Consider the following 13,715-nt stretch of genomic DNA (forward strand, 5'->3'; position numbering starts at 1 on the left):
GTCAACCTTCAAGTAACTTCATGACATTCCTAAAATTCTGTCCTTCAGCTAATTTACTTGGTCAGTTATGACCAAGGAACGAAGCTGGAGCAAGTATGGCCTCAAAGGTGCTGCAGCTTGTAGAAGGCTTGTGTAAAGCACAAGAAAAGAAGACAAGAGGAGTGACAAAGAGAAATAACTGCAATCCTGCCCTGTGCCACCCACACCTCACTGATGAGATTGAATGCAATGCAGAAAGCCAAGTTTGCTTGCTAAGAGAATATTTCAAATATACTGACTACTAAATTTTGTTTCCTCTACCTGAGCAGAGGCTGACTTTCAATTCACCTCTTCACAGTGTTCTTCCAGAAATCAATGCTGTAATTTAAATTTGAACCAGCAAATCTAGGTTTGCTGACAGAACACATGCTATTTATAATTGTTTGTTCATCATTTTTGAGCCTGCTTTTGAATACTGTTTTCTTCTGAAAAATGGTCACAAAGCAATATGGCTACAACACAGAGTTACTACGAACTATTGTAAAACTTTCCACCTCAGATTACTTTCTTACATCAGGAGAGTTGATGAAGAATGGATGCAGTAAAGAATGAAGCAAAGATACATGTGGATTATTATTGTACACTCTTCTTCAGCACTTGAAAATTGGTTTGGTACACAAGAACAGCACAGATATTTATCTTCAACCTATCATATTACACATCTCTCTACAGACTTTTAACAGAGCATGAAGGATGAAACTTTGTTTTCAACATTAGCCATTAGGAAAAAAAAGATGTTGAAACCAGTCATCTGGGCTGCCTCTCTAACTGGCAGCATGGAGCCACTCTGGAGGATAATTCACTATATCTTAAGAGTGTGTCTACTATCATTTGGCTATGTGCAAAGGTCACTGCCAAGTCAGTGCACAGAGCTGAACAGGGCTTTGGCTTCACCTGCTGCTGTACTCATGCAGGCACCACAAACGAGGTGCAGTCCCACACTGGGATACAGTTGGCAATAGAAGCTAAACTCGTCCAATTCCACACATAAATCAATTTTCTATGTTTTTCTCTTCAGTCGATTTTGCTTTTTTAAAACTTCCAGTGAAGGTTTTTACACATGGCAGGTTTGTATTACTGGCATACAAAGAATCACTATATGGAAAACTCTCAAAAATTAGCTATCTTAATATATGTATTACAGGAAGGAAAGAGTAGAGAAAAAATATTTTCAAACCACTTAAAATTTGTGCAGGTTAGGTGTTCCAGAGGTTAATGGGTATTAGCGCAAAAACCAGTATTCAGTACAAGAGGTGCACTGCAGTACATGTACATAAAAGTTTTAGTTACATTTCAGGATCTAAAGGCTTAGTTTCATGCCACAAAATTAAAAATTTTCATTTGAATGACAGTTGAAGGCCACATAAATTTGTCAAGTATGGTTTATGAAACAGCTTACTGAAACAGACAGTTGAACTAGAGGACTGCTTATTTCATAAAGAATTAACAAGCATGAAAAATTAGTAATTTCGTAAACAGTAGTATCATATACCCAGCTACATGTATTAATGACTACAAAATCATGAATCAGAAACAACACACTGTGTTTACCGTCCATGAAATATGCAATCTTTACTAAATATCAGGATATCCCATTGAGTTCTGAATTTCACAGATTGATTACTTCATGACAGTTGCTCACCTCTTCCAAATTTTAATGCATTCAAACACATTCTGCCAACCACAAATTATAACAACTATGAAATGGGAGCATATATACCTTATTTGTCTCTCTATAAGAGGTTTCACTTATTGTTTTCCTCACACACTCTTTGGTGATTACTACAGAAAAATTAATGTCAGTGTTTCACAAGATTATGCAGCTAACAAATATATACTTCAAATATACAGCAACTACACACTGTATAAAAACACTATTTGTAGCTTTTAAAATTCTCTGGATCACAGTATTGGAAAATAAGAATTTGAAATATCAATGTGTCTTGTACTACCATAAAACAGCCAATTGTGCTTCATACCTATTGTCCATCTTTTTTCACATACCCATGGCAATCTTTTTTTAAGATTTACAAGGAAATGCAAAAGTATAAAAAAATTACAACTTAAGACACAAATTGACTCTTCAATATTGAATTTTAAGTCCTCACTGCTAAATGCTACTTGATTCCACTTGATTTTTAAGCAGCACAATCTAAATATAAATTTGTAAATATGATTTTGGCCAGTATCATTTAATCTGTAATCACATATCTGATTTTTTTCTTTTCAGGATTTGTCCTTGCTTCTCTCATAGGCAATGACAGTTTTACTTACACTATACCCATCTCCCTTAACAAGAGGATGTCCAAGTATACAGTATAACCTCTAATAATTCTGCTAAGGCAACCCCAGGTAATTTCTGCTGACAATTATAATAATATATTATATTATTCATAATCCATAATTATAAAATTAAGATTGACAAAAAGATATGAGAGATACAAATGCAAAATATGATTCAGGAGATTTCCAAAAGGGAAGTTACTTGATCCATCAAATCATGAAGAATCACAGAACGGCTGGGAGTGGAAGGGATTCCTAGAGGGCACCTGGTCTGTTCATCCTGCTAGGGCAGAGATGTGTAAAGACAGTCACCCAGGACCATGTCCAGATGGGATTTAAATATCTCCAAACACACACAGCTAGGATTCACAGATGGACAGATATGGTTCAAAGGAGCATCTGGCTTCAGGGGATTTCTCTGTAGCAACACCAGCACTTACTTACAGTTTATTGGAAATTGTGGGCAAATCATGGATGATCTCTTCATATGGCTCTTCTTGAGATAAAGTAGAAACAGCTAAAGGATCTTTCATTTTTTCCTCCCAAACAATTTCAGCCTTCAGAAGCATTTCCTCAATAAAATCAGAAGCTGCAACATCTAAGACATTGGAACACCAAGATATCAGACAAGAAAATGGTGCAAAAAAGATCTTTTGAATTAAAATCTCTAGATCAGATTAAGACTAAACATGTAGCTAGACAACACAAATGGAATTGCTCAGATATCACTCATAAAATAATACTTGAAAATTACTGGGAAAACAAAGCCAAAGTAAATTCAGTACAGATTTAAGTTGTCATCTGCAAAACCTCAAAACCATTCTTGCTGTGTAGCAAACCAAAGTATTCAGTAATTTACAGGACTTCAGGAACAACAATACAACCCTTTTCAACACTTTATTTCTGTGAAAACATGCATTTAAATATTTTTTCAAATATTTTATGTTTCTGAAAACTAGATATGTTTTATACATACAGAAGTGCTGAAATCAGTTCTGTGTGGAGACCAGAAAGTTAACTCAACTGTGTTAAATACATACTAAAAGTATGTATTGTTAGATTATCTGACTTTAGTCCACAGCCTTTTTACAAATAAAAACTGTATCTAACCACAAACAATTCTTCTAAGGTTAAGTGTTATGAAGTTCCCTGTGAATGTAGGCAGTACAGCACTTGAAGCACAACATGTTTTGCTTTATCATGCAAGGGAAGTTTCACTCATAATCTGACAGGAAATTTCTATTATCTACATTACTGAGTTTCATCTTCATTTTATCCTAGACATGGAATGTTGAACAACCATGTGTTTCTTCTTTTCCACACTGCTAGCTAGCATTACTGACATTAGCTCTGCTTTGATCTCTGTATTAGACCAGTTGATCTGAAGTCCCTTCCAACCTAATAGAGTCTACAATTCTATTAACTTTAGAGCCAGTACTTCAGCTTCCTGTTGCTATCTGGTTTAAGAAGGTGACTTCTGGGGTAAAACATGGCAACTACACTTCAAAAATAGGTGTTGAATTTGTTTTCAGACAATAGCTATAGAAATTCCAACTCAAGAGGCCATGTACTATAAGCAGTTGAGACAGAAACTCAGTGAGAAGTCACCAAAATGTGTAACTACCACCAAGGCACGGAAGACCTCTCAAGTAAGAAACAGCTAAAAATAAACAGGGATTTTAACAAGTGGAAGAACATGCTGTCATTTGATATGATATCCTGAATTACCATGACCAGCAGTTTTCAGCAACGTATGTAAGAACGTACGCCCGTGTATAACTCTGCACACTAAATAAACTACAGAAAGAAGGGAGGAAAGAAAACAGTGTCACAGTAGCTAATACATACACTATGTACATGGATTTTCACCTACCTGAAGGCTTTTCATTATTGCAGTTAAGAAGATTGGGATTTGCCTGGTGCATCAAAAGCAGCTTCACAAGATTGGTCTAAAATGGGCAAAACCAGAGGTGTTTGAAATGGAAGAGGTAGGACAGAAGCCTGTCATTCCGTTTATTCTTTCCTTCCTGCACTATCTGAAATCATATTATAAACCACAGGCAGTACCTCCCAACCCCCACCTTCTGCAGCTACAAAACACATTTCTGTAAATCACAAGTGGCAGAGTAAAATTCAATTCTCCTACAATTTTAGGGTACCCTGAACAAAACTGCACCTCCAAATCTCTCTCCACTCATGCATGTGTAAACAAATTCACAAAGGAAAAAACCTACCACCCATCACCACCTGTTAAGACTTCAATCACAAATATTTCTTCATGCCTATCTATTCCTACAAGTGTTTCCCAGCACTGTCAAAGGGGTCTGACTCACAACCACCATCATGGAAGTAAATCTGTTGTCAGGCAGTAGTAGAAATTGGCACATTTATCTTATGCTTACCAAAATAATCTAACCTATTAGTAAAGGTAAAAATTATAGCACAGCTGGGGAGGGTAGAGTATCATATAATAAAAAAGTCTGCAAGGAACTGTTTTAGTCAGTTCTTCTATGGCTGCACCAAGTTCTCTAGAGATACTTTCCCATCGAAGGCTGTAGCAATGCCTATCCTGATAAACTGGTGAGAAATCAGTGAGAGGCTACATAAGGAACAAAAAATACTTTCAGAATGTGAATATAGAGCCCAACTAAATGAAGGAACGATATGCATTTTTGAATATACGTTAAAGCAAAGATAATGTATAATATAAGTGTAACTGACAGGAGAGACGAGGATGAGCACAGGTGCAAAAAAAGCTGTGAAGGAAAGAAAGGATTCTTCAGACTAGAAGATTAGACCTAGAGATAAACGAGACCTGAACTGGAAGTCAGCTAAGGAAAGGATCGTTATTTGGCATAAACTCAAGCAATAAATAAATCAACAGGAAAGAAATCATTGCAATAAAAAAATTCGATATGGATTCAGTACATGGGAGGCAACTTACTAGAAAGGACCATGATAATGAGGAATCCATTAAATGCAAAGAACATATCAAGCTTCAAATCATAGAAAACCAGGAAAATACTGTTGAAAATTTCTATTAAAATAAAAAATCATGCTCTCCTCAGATTTCTAATGCTGGCTTTCTTTTCTTGCAGTAACAGCAGAAAATTCAGCAAACAAAAAGACGTGGGGAAGCCACAACAGGTTTATTTCCAAGTCCATTGCTGTCCACTGAGAAGTTGCAACAAATATAAAAATATACATATATATGTCTTTTTTAATTAAGAATAAAAGGAACATGCTTAGTTATGGAGCTACTGCATAGTCTCTGAAAAGTGGTGGTAGTTGTATTAAAGGAAGGAGGCTTTAAATGCATTTTCTGTTTAGTAACAATATACAGCTTTTTGGGTTACCAAAGGTTTGGATTTAAACTACAAGAAATACCATGCTCCAAAATCAGTGCTTCCTGCTGCCAATGAAATATCTCCTGCTGGGATTCCTTGATGCATGTCACCAAGACTAAGGTATTCAGGTCACCAACAATTTCAATAACCTGCTTTTGGATACACAACTCTCTTGTGTTGAAATTTGCCTCAATTCACTAATGTTTTAGAAGGAGTATTTTAAAAAGCAATTACCATATCTTCAGAACCATGCCTAACAGAAGAAATATTTGTAGAATAATTACAGCAAATTACTACTAAGCAGAAGTATTTCAATTGCAGAGTTACAAATAACATACATATGGCTATGTAAAGAAATAACATAATACCTAATGAATTATTGCAGAACCTTGCAGAATTTGTGTGTGTCTGTATATGTATATATATAGATATATTTTCCTGGTTTTACGGTGTATTCTTTGCCAATTCATGTAAATTTAAAAAAATAGACAGTATCATGACTCACTGTGAAGAAAATGCCACAGTAATGGCAGTTATTTAAAATATCTGCTTATAAAATATCATTTTTCTTGCTTCTCCTTTTATACCCTTAATTATTCATCGAGTGTCTTTAGAAAGAACATCAGGAAACATCTCAGACCTTAATTTTCTCCTTTCAGATCTTTTTCTCTGAATATCCTCCTTCCCAAAATACAAAATTAGTTACCTTTTCTGTATTCTTAAAGCATGGTTGTCTCTTTTGTTGGTATTCTACTCAAATTGCAATATTTCTACCTCTTGCTGACATCTCTTACTGAGTATCTTACTCTCTGACTGTTGAGAATGCTACTGCAAAGATTATTTTCCTGTCTCACACTTTCATCTGAAATCCCCACCTTTTAGATTCCCCTGGCTCCTTTTCTCGCCAAGCCAGAAGATCCTTGTCCTCATTTTCAAACGACTTCAGAGATTCTCCACGCTTTATGTATTCCTATTCATGCAGCATTCCAGCTCCAGTTCCCACTGCATGTTGGGCTGTGACTTTGGCCATCAATAATTCATTTTAAGACACCTATTTCTGTACTTCTTCTCATCTGTCTTATACTTGTGAGAAAATCTTGAAAATATTGGTGATGCTTCGCTGTGAACAGCCATTCACAACCTGTTCTGACATGATGCTTGCCAAAGAGAAACAGGTGATGGGCCATTCCACCACTCAGGTGGACTGAAAAATGGCCCAGTGGCTGGGCCCCGAGGCTGGTGACGAGTGGCAAGCAGACCAGGTGGAGGCCAGTGACCAGCACTGTACCCAGGGATCAGAAATGGGTCCTGTTTCACATCCCCATTAAAGATCTGGTTGATGGGGCAACGTTCACGATGGCATTAAATGTGAGGAGTGGCTGATATGTGAGAAGGTTGTGCTGCCATCCTGAGGGACCTCAACAGGCTGGAGAAATGGGCAGACAAGGACCTCATGAAGCTCAACTTGGCCAAATGCAAGGGCTGCTGAGGGCTGTCCAACTGAAAAGGAGCTTTGCAGAAAAGGGCCTGGGGGTTCTGGTAAATATGTTGTTGCACATGAGCAAGCAATGTGCTTTTGTTGCACAGAAAGCAAATGGTTTTCTGAACAGCAATTAGGAAAAGTGTTGCCCATAGATCAAGGGAGGTGATCCTTCCTCACTACTCAGCACAGGTGAGGTCATACCTGCAGTGCTGTGCCCATTTCTGAACTTCTTAATGCAAAAAGGACACAGAACCGTCTAGAAAAATACCACTAAGATAATTAAGAGACTGGAGCATCTCACATATGAGGAAAAAGCAGGAGAGCTGGAATTCTTCAACCTGGAGAAACAAAGGTTCAGGGGAATCTCATCCATACGGGTAGATACCTGAAGGGAAGGTATAAAGATGACAAAGACAAGCTCTCTTCAGTGGTGCCTAGTGACAGGTCAGGAGGGTACTGAGACCTCTCCCTTGAGCAGTTGGGCCTGTTCAGTCTGAAGATGAGATGATTGGGAGGGGACCACATCAATCTCTGTCAGTATGTGAAGGGAGGCTGTCAAAAGAATGGAGCCAGGCTCTGCTCCATTGTTCTGAGCAACAGGACATGAGGCACTGGGCAGAAAGTGATTCACAAGAAGTTTCACCTGAACATGAGGAATAACTTCTTTACACACAGGTGACCATGGACTGGAACCAATTGCCCAGAGAGGCTATGGAGTCTCCCTTACTGGAAATATTCAAGAACTATCAGGACACAATCCTGTGCCCTGTGCTCTGGGATAATCCTGCTTGAGCAGGGAGTTGGACCATACGACCTACTGTTGTCCCTTCCCACCTTACCCTTTCTGTGATTCTGTGACATAAGGCAGAATAAATAAATTTATTGCAACATGCCCATTCTAAAGCCTCCAAGTACAATTGCCCTGTGCCAAAAAAGTGGTGAAGTTTTACCACGCATTAAATGTTAGCTAAAAAAAATGACCAAAACAATGCTGAGTTTCATAAAACAAAGGCATAGGAGCACCAGTGTTGGCAAGACTGCAAGGCCTCTTACCACAGATAAGTAACTGCAGTGACAGAATAGGAAATATGGGGCATGACGGAGTGACAGATTGTAGTGGCACTTGAGGCTGCAAAGGCATCTCCAAACTGCTCTCAAACCATACTATTTTTTACTTTAATTTAATTATAATCTAATTAATTAGCTGGACAGTAGAAACAGTATTCCTGAAAAGTGTTTTCCTCTCTTGTCTGGTCAGATATTTTCCTCTGATGTCGTGTACAGGACATTAGATATGTACCAGCACCTGCAAAAGGATAAACTGCTGGCTCTGCCTGAGCTTTCATCTCTTATTATCCAAGTCCCAGTCCCAGAGCCACTAACTCAGATAATTTATTCTCTTTTCTTTGCCATCAGAGGGATACCTGCTTAAGCCCTAAATTCAGAAAGCTGGAGGTTTTATGCTAATGTCCTCATGTGCTGTTTTGTACAGCAATGAATATGCATTATGTAATTTGCATGAACCCCCAACAGTAAATTCCTTCAGTCTTTCACTTTTCTTCCCTGTCAACACCAATATTTTCTCTCCACTTCTCCATTCCTCTCTGTTTCAACATTGGACATTTTCCATAATCCCTAAGTGACCTAGGTTCACCGTCAACCTTTTGGTTCCTAATCTCCTTCTCCATTTTTATTCCCCTGTATCCACTCCTCAGTTCTCTCTGCCTAAGCCCTCACCACCTTCTTCCTGCAATTTTGTTCTACCTGCTGTCACTTCTCAGGTTACCAGTTCATTTTTGCTGATATGGTCCCCATCATGTGCTCATCCATAGTGAGAAAAAGATGTACAATAAGAAACTAGTGGAACAACAATCTTAGATCAAAATCAGTATTATTTTTGACCATCAATTTCTCATTATTGTGTGAAATACAGTAAAATCACCAAGTATTATTTTAATAACTAAGGTGTATGTTTACTAAACACAACAAAATCTCTAGACAGAACAGGAGAAATATCACTGGTTACACCATTATAATCTGAAGTCTTCACCACTGATGACCTATCTCTGCATTCATAAGGACCAGCTTTCTATTGCTCTTATGACTAAAATTTATCTTATTGGGTTGAAAAGTTCATGTTTACCTGTGTGATTTTTGTCAGTCAGTTTGTTAGGACTGCTGCCTGTGAACGCTTATGATTTTTCACTTTCTTTTTTTAGACATAAAAATAAAGCAACCAATAATTATGCACTTCTAGTGGCCAGGTATGGAAAAATATTTTCTTGTCCTTGTGAGCTCCAGTGTTCCTATGATTTGAAGACTTTTTAAAGTAGAAGATGAATTCCATAGACTGAGAATATTCTTTTGGTTGTCTGCTTGGAAAATCATCAAAACTTTGCCAAGTTTCAAAACTTTGAAAAAATCAGCTACCCAATGCTTGCAAGACAGTTTTTTTATTATAGTGGATAAATCATGGAGCCCCCTTTTGCTAGTACAGTCCACTGTATGCCTACATGTTAGTATAACCAGTAATAGCTGCTCTATTAAATATACAGCTGGATGTTCAAAAGATTTGCAATAAAAAGAATGAAAATCAGAGAAGTAGTTTCTATTTTTATTAGTACTGTTGTTATTATTATAATTACTAAGCTTCTGTGACAGAAGTGCTGTAGTTTAATGCTAACCATATATTCCATAGATTGAATAAATAAGTTATGGAGCAATAGAACTCCTTAGAATAATACTAGAGACTATTTAACTAATTAAAGGGGGTGATGATAGGCACTTTAGGAAGCATCAAGGACATAATGAAGAACAATGTAGGTTAGGTTAGGAATCTTATTCCTGGGGAGTGAAACAAATTTCAAGACAAAGACTCCCAACATTAGGGAGTAAGTTAACTACTAAGCCATTAGAATTCCTGTGAACTGAGCTTCTAAGATGATGTATTTGTTCTCCATTACATAATAGTATGGCTTAGATAATTGTGTGTCCTTTAAAGATAAAATTGTATAGGTAAAGCCCCCAAAAAGAGCAACAGTGTTCAGAGGCTAAAGAACATTTCCTCTGCTATTGCAAATCTGATCCACAGTACTGCTCTAAACACAGGAAATTAAGTCTGGAACTCATTACAGATTTCCCTTCTTAATGCAATATAGATTAGGAAGATTTTTTTTTTTTTTTCTATTTGAGTGCAGAGAAAAGGGGACCATAACCAACTGTGGTCAGCAAAGTGGAACAGATTAGAAAAAGTAGGTTGTGGAAATACGACTAGCAGCAGGGTAGAAAGCATTAAGGGGGAGTGTGTGGAATGGAAGAGGGCATAGATAAAAAGCTGGAATCTGGAACTAACAGTATGAAATATATGAAGTGAAAGGGAAGAAGAGAAATGTAGTAATGAGCCAGGATGAAGGTAAAGACAGACTAATCAGAAAAATGAAAGAAGAAAGTGACATGTGAGGAAAAAACACTGAGATTGAACAAGGGAGATTGGGACTGTGAGCAAGTGGGACAGAAGGGCAGGAAAGTTGGCATGAAGTCAAAGTAGAAAAAAAATTAAAGCTTGAATGAGAATCAGGGAGAGGAGGAGGGGCAGAAGCTGACTGTGCAAGGAATCAGGATTCAGATAAAACGTGTAAGGAAAGGACATGAATCCAGACAAAGGAATTGGACAATAAGGCAATAGAATAAGGACAAGAATGGAACAGACTGGAGGCAATGGCACAAATAAGGCTGAGTGTGGGAGGAATGAACTGCAAACACTGCATCTGTTCAGGCACAGAGCCTGGAATGGAACCAAGTTCCCCAAGTGTCACCACTACCTTTCTGCAGTCAGCAAGTTTAACCTATATGGTCTAAGAGGATGCCTTTTAAACCTCTGGAACAGTTCCAGCAAAAAAAAAAAAAGGAAGCCTAATGCTGATTTCAGCTATTAAAGCAAGTGACAAAGGTCACTTAAATGGTTTTCTACAGCTGATATAAAAACTTCAACAGTCATTACTTCAAGACTGATAACCTACATATCTATTTCACAATCCACCAGGAAATTAGAGAAAAAATAAAATAAATAATGGAAAATATTTTGTGATCTTGTGATCACATAATCAGATGCTTGTAAGTTATGGGCCTGCAAGTTATATATTTTTATTACAGAGAAGATCATAAATCTGCCACTTCTCTAAGTTTGTGCCTGAAAAGCCTCGTTAGACTTCTTTTTTCATACTTGCCTCTCTTATATGAAAGTAACTATAAATGGTATTTTAAAGAAAATAAAATTTATATTGATTGGAGAGATCCTGCAACAACCAAATATATAGTGTAGACTATGCACCTCAGCTTTAAAAACATACATATAAACAATGAAAATTTTATGGCAATTTTGTAAATTGAAATTTTTTTCCTAGTCTGTATATGAAATTCAAACTCTTTTATTATCATTTGGTATTACATGAATCTAGGGTTCTTTGTCTTATGTTCTCTGCCCACAATTAGCATTTGAATCATTTATAGAAATCTTGTGAATATCTTGAGAGTGAAAAAAAGATATCACAAGCAGAAATCCCAAAGTGAGCTCTCTGTCTGAGGAAACAGAGTGTAATTTGATCTGAAGAGAAATACAGCCCTTCTACCTGAGTACAATCACATATGCCAAACATGAACAAAAAGACTGAAGAAAAAAGGGTGAGATATGTCTGGATAAAACATTCCCTAGAGGATTTTCTGACCATAAATTAAAGACTCGAATTAGCTGACAATATTTATTCTCTCAGTGACTATAATATATTCTTTTTGAAACACTAAACAAGCACTCCCTTTATTAGGCTCTTCTCACTGAAAACATTTGTGGAGTGTGGTTGCAGAAGTTCAGAAACTGCATTCAAAGGAGCTCTTGTGGCAATGGACAAACTTCATGAGATTTCCCACAATGAGTTCATATGTCCATCTACACTGAAGCATATTCTAACACCAGATGTGGATTTTTTTTTTTTTGTTTTGAGTTCAACATGCACTTAAAGAAAAAAATCTACAGGTCATACTTGAGTCAAATGATTAATCTTTTTTTGGTAATGATGAGCAAATTTGTTCATATAGTAAGAGGGTGTATTCTCTGAGACTTCAGCAAAGAGCAGAGTCCATTTTACAATCTGAAAGAAATGTGTTTTGATGAACTAAGTAATCAGGGGGGTATGATTCAGACCAATCAAATATGTGTAAGGGAGAATATACAGACAGAATGACAATTTCACACATTTGAAAATTACACAGGATGTATATAATTTGCTAAGAAACATGAGGTAGACATCTGATATTTGTATTTTTTATTTATGTGGGATGTTTCCAATTTATATTGGAAGAAATCCTTGCTAGTACAGGAGTTACTCTTGCAGAGATCCAGTCAGCAGTTGAAAAAATGTCTTATCTGGGTTTTTTGACATCACGAAACCCTTTAAACCTCAAAGCCAGAGGCTAAATCTGTCTTACTAAGTAAGAGAGTGCAATGGAGCAAGCTTAAGTATCCCTTATAATCCATACTGCTTAACTGTTAGCTCTGCCCCTGACTCTCCTTTGGACCACTCCAACCAGCTCTCTACAAACATGACTAATCTCCTACAGAGGAAACTAGCTCTAAACAATATGAACGTGAGCCAGGCTGTTGCCTGGCTTAATCCCTAGTCCTCTTTTATTTAGTGATTTAACAGTTTAGACATAGGCATCATCCCCCAAGGATGAAATTTTGGGAGAGGTAGTGTTTAAGCTACTGCAGAGTCAGCTCTGACCTGCATGTCTCCGATAGCTGTTTGAAAGGTGACATTTCTGTGATAAACAACAAAGAAACAGCTTGTGCCTGGGAATTGTGCCAAAGTACCCAAGGCAAATGTCAGAGCTGCAGCCTATTCCCACCATGGGGAGGGCAAGTGTGCACTCTCCTGATCACAGCAGCTGGAAGATGTCCAGCAGGGACAGCACTTCCAATGCCAGATTACTAGCTGTCCACAAAGTGATTGCTGTGCTAAATTCAAATTAAGGAGCCAGCCTGAGAAATGCAAGTTGCCCTTCTGCAGTTGGCACCAGTGCCAGCACGGGCAGGGACGTGTGTCCTGCTGTGGTGTGCACAGACAGCAACCACAAATACACCAGCGCTGCCCCTGCTGCATGACAGGGAGACAAAGGAGTCCCAGATGCCATCAAAAACAGGGTTGAAAACATCTGTGTCCAAAAGACCCTGTTAAATTTACATAGGCAGCCCGGACATCTAGTTTCTTGAGGCTAGTTTTGTTGCCTTAATAATCTTATTTGAAGAGGTTTTTGGGTGTCACAGATGGAGATTTGGATGTGTGTTGTAGAGGTTATTATTTTCCATCATTTTATTAGGGTAAAATGATTAAGATAAGCAACTCCGATCTTAATATCTCAATAATATAATTTTTGGGGTATAATGTTAATATCAATATGTATTAAAAACACAAAATTGCCTTTAGCCTTAATACTTATGGAAGGGGAAATGACAGCAGTCCTAGAAACTCAGAATATCATTGTTTAAAAATATGTCTATTTTTTAATGT

General features: G+C 37.4%; 1 protein-coding gene across 4 annotated transcripts in view; it reads right to left on the reverse strand.

Moving 5' to 3' along the window:
• Positions 1–13,715, reverse strand: part of MYO16 (myosin XVI) — a 368,415-nt gene that overhangs the window by 179,134 nt on the left and 175,566 nt on the right. For all 4 annotated transcript variants that reach the window (XM_088160175.1, XM_088160176.1, XM_014883245.2 and 1 more), the window contains exons 8-9: positions 4,196–4,271; positions 2,767–2,920 (exon numbers count right to left, since the gene is read on the reverse strand). In XM_088160175.1, the coding sequence (XP_088016301.1) occupies positions 2,767–2,920; positions 4,196–4,271 (230 nt within the window). The remainder of the gene's footprint in view (positions 1–2,766; positions 2,921–4,195; positions 4,272–13,715) is intronic.

The sequence above is a fragment of the Sturnus vulgaris genome, chromosome 2 (assembly GCF_052056855.1).
Source record: "Sturnus vulgaris isolate bStuVul1 chromosome 2, bStuVul1.hap1, whole genome shotgun sequence".
Taxonomy (NCBI): domain Eukaryota; kingdom Metazoa; phylum Chordata; class Aves; order Passeriformes; family Sturnidae; genus Sturnus; species Sturnus vulgaris.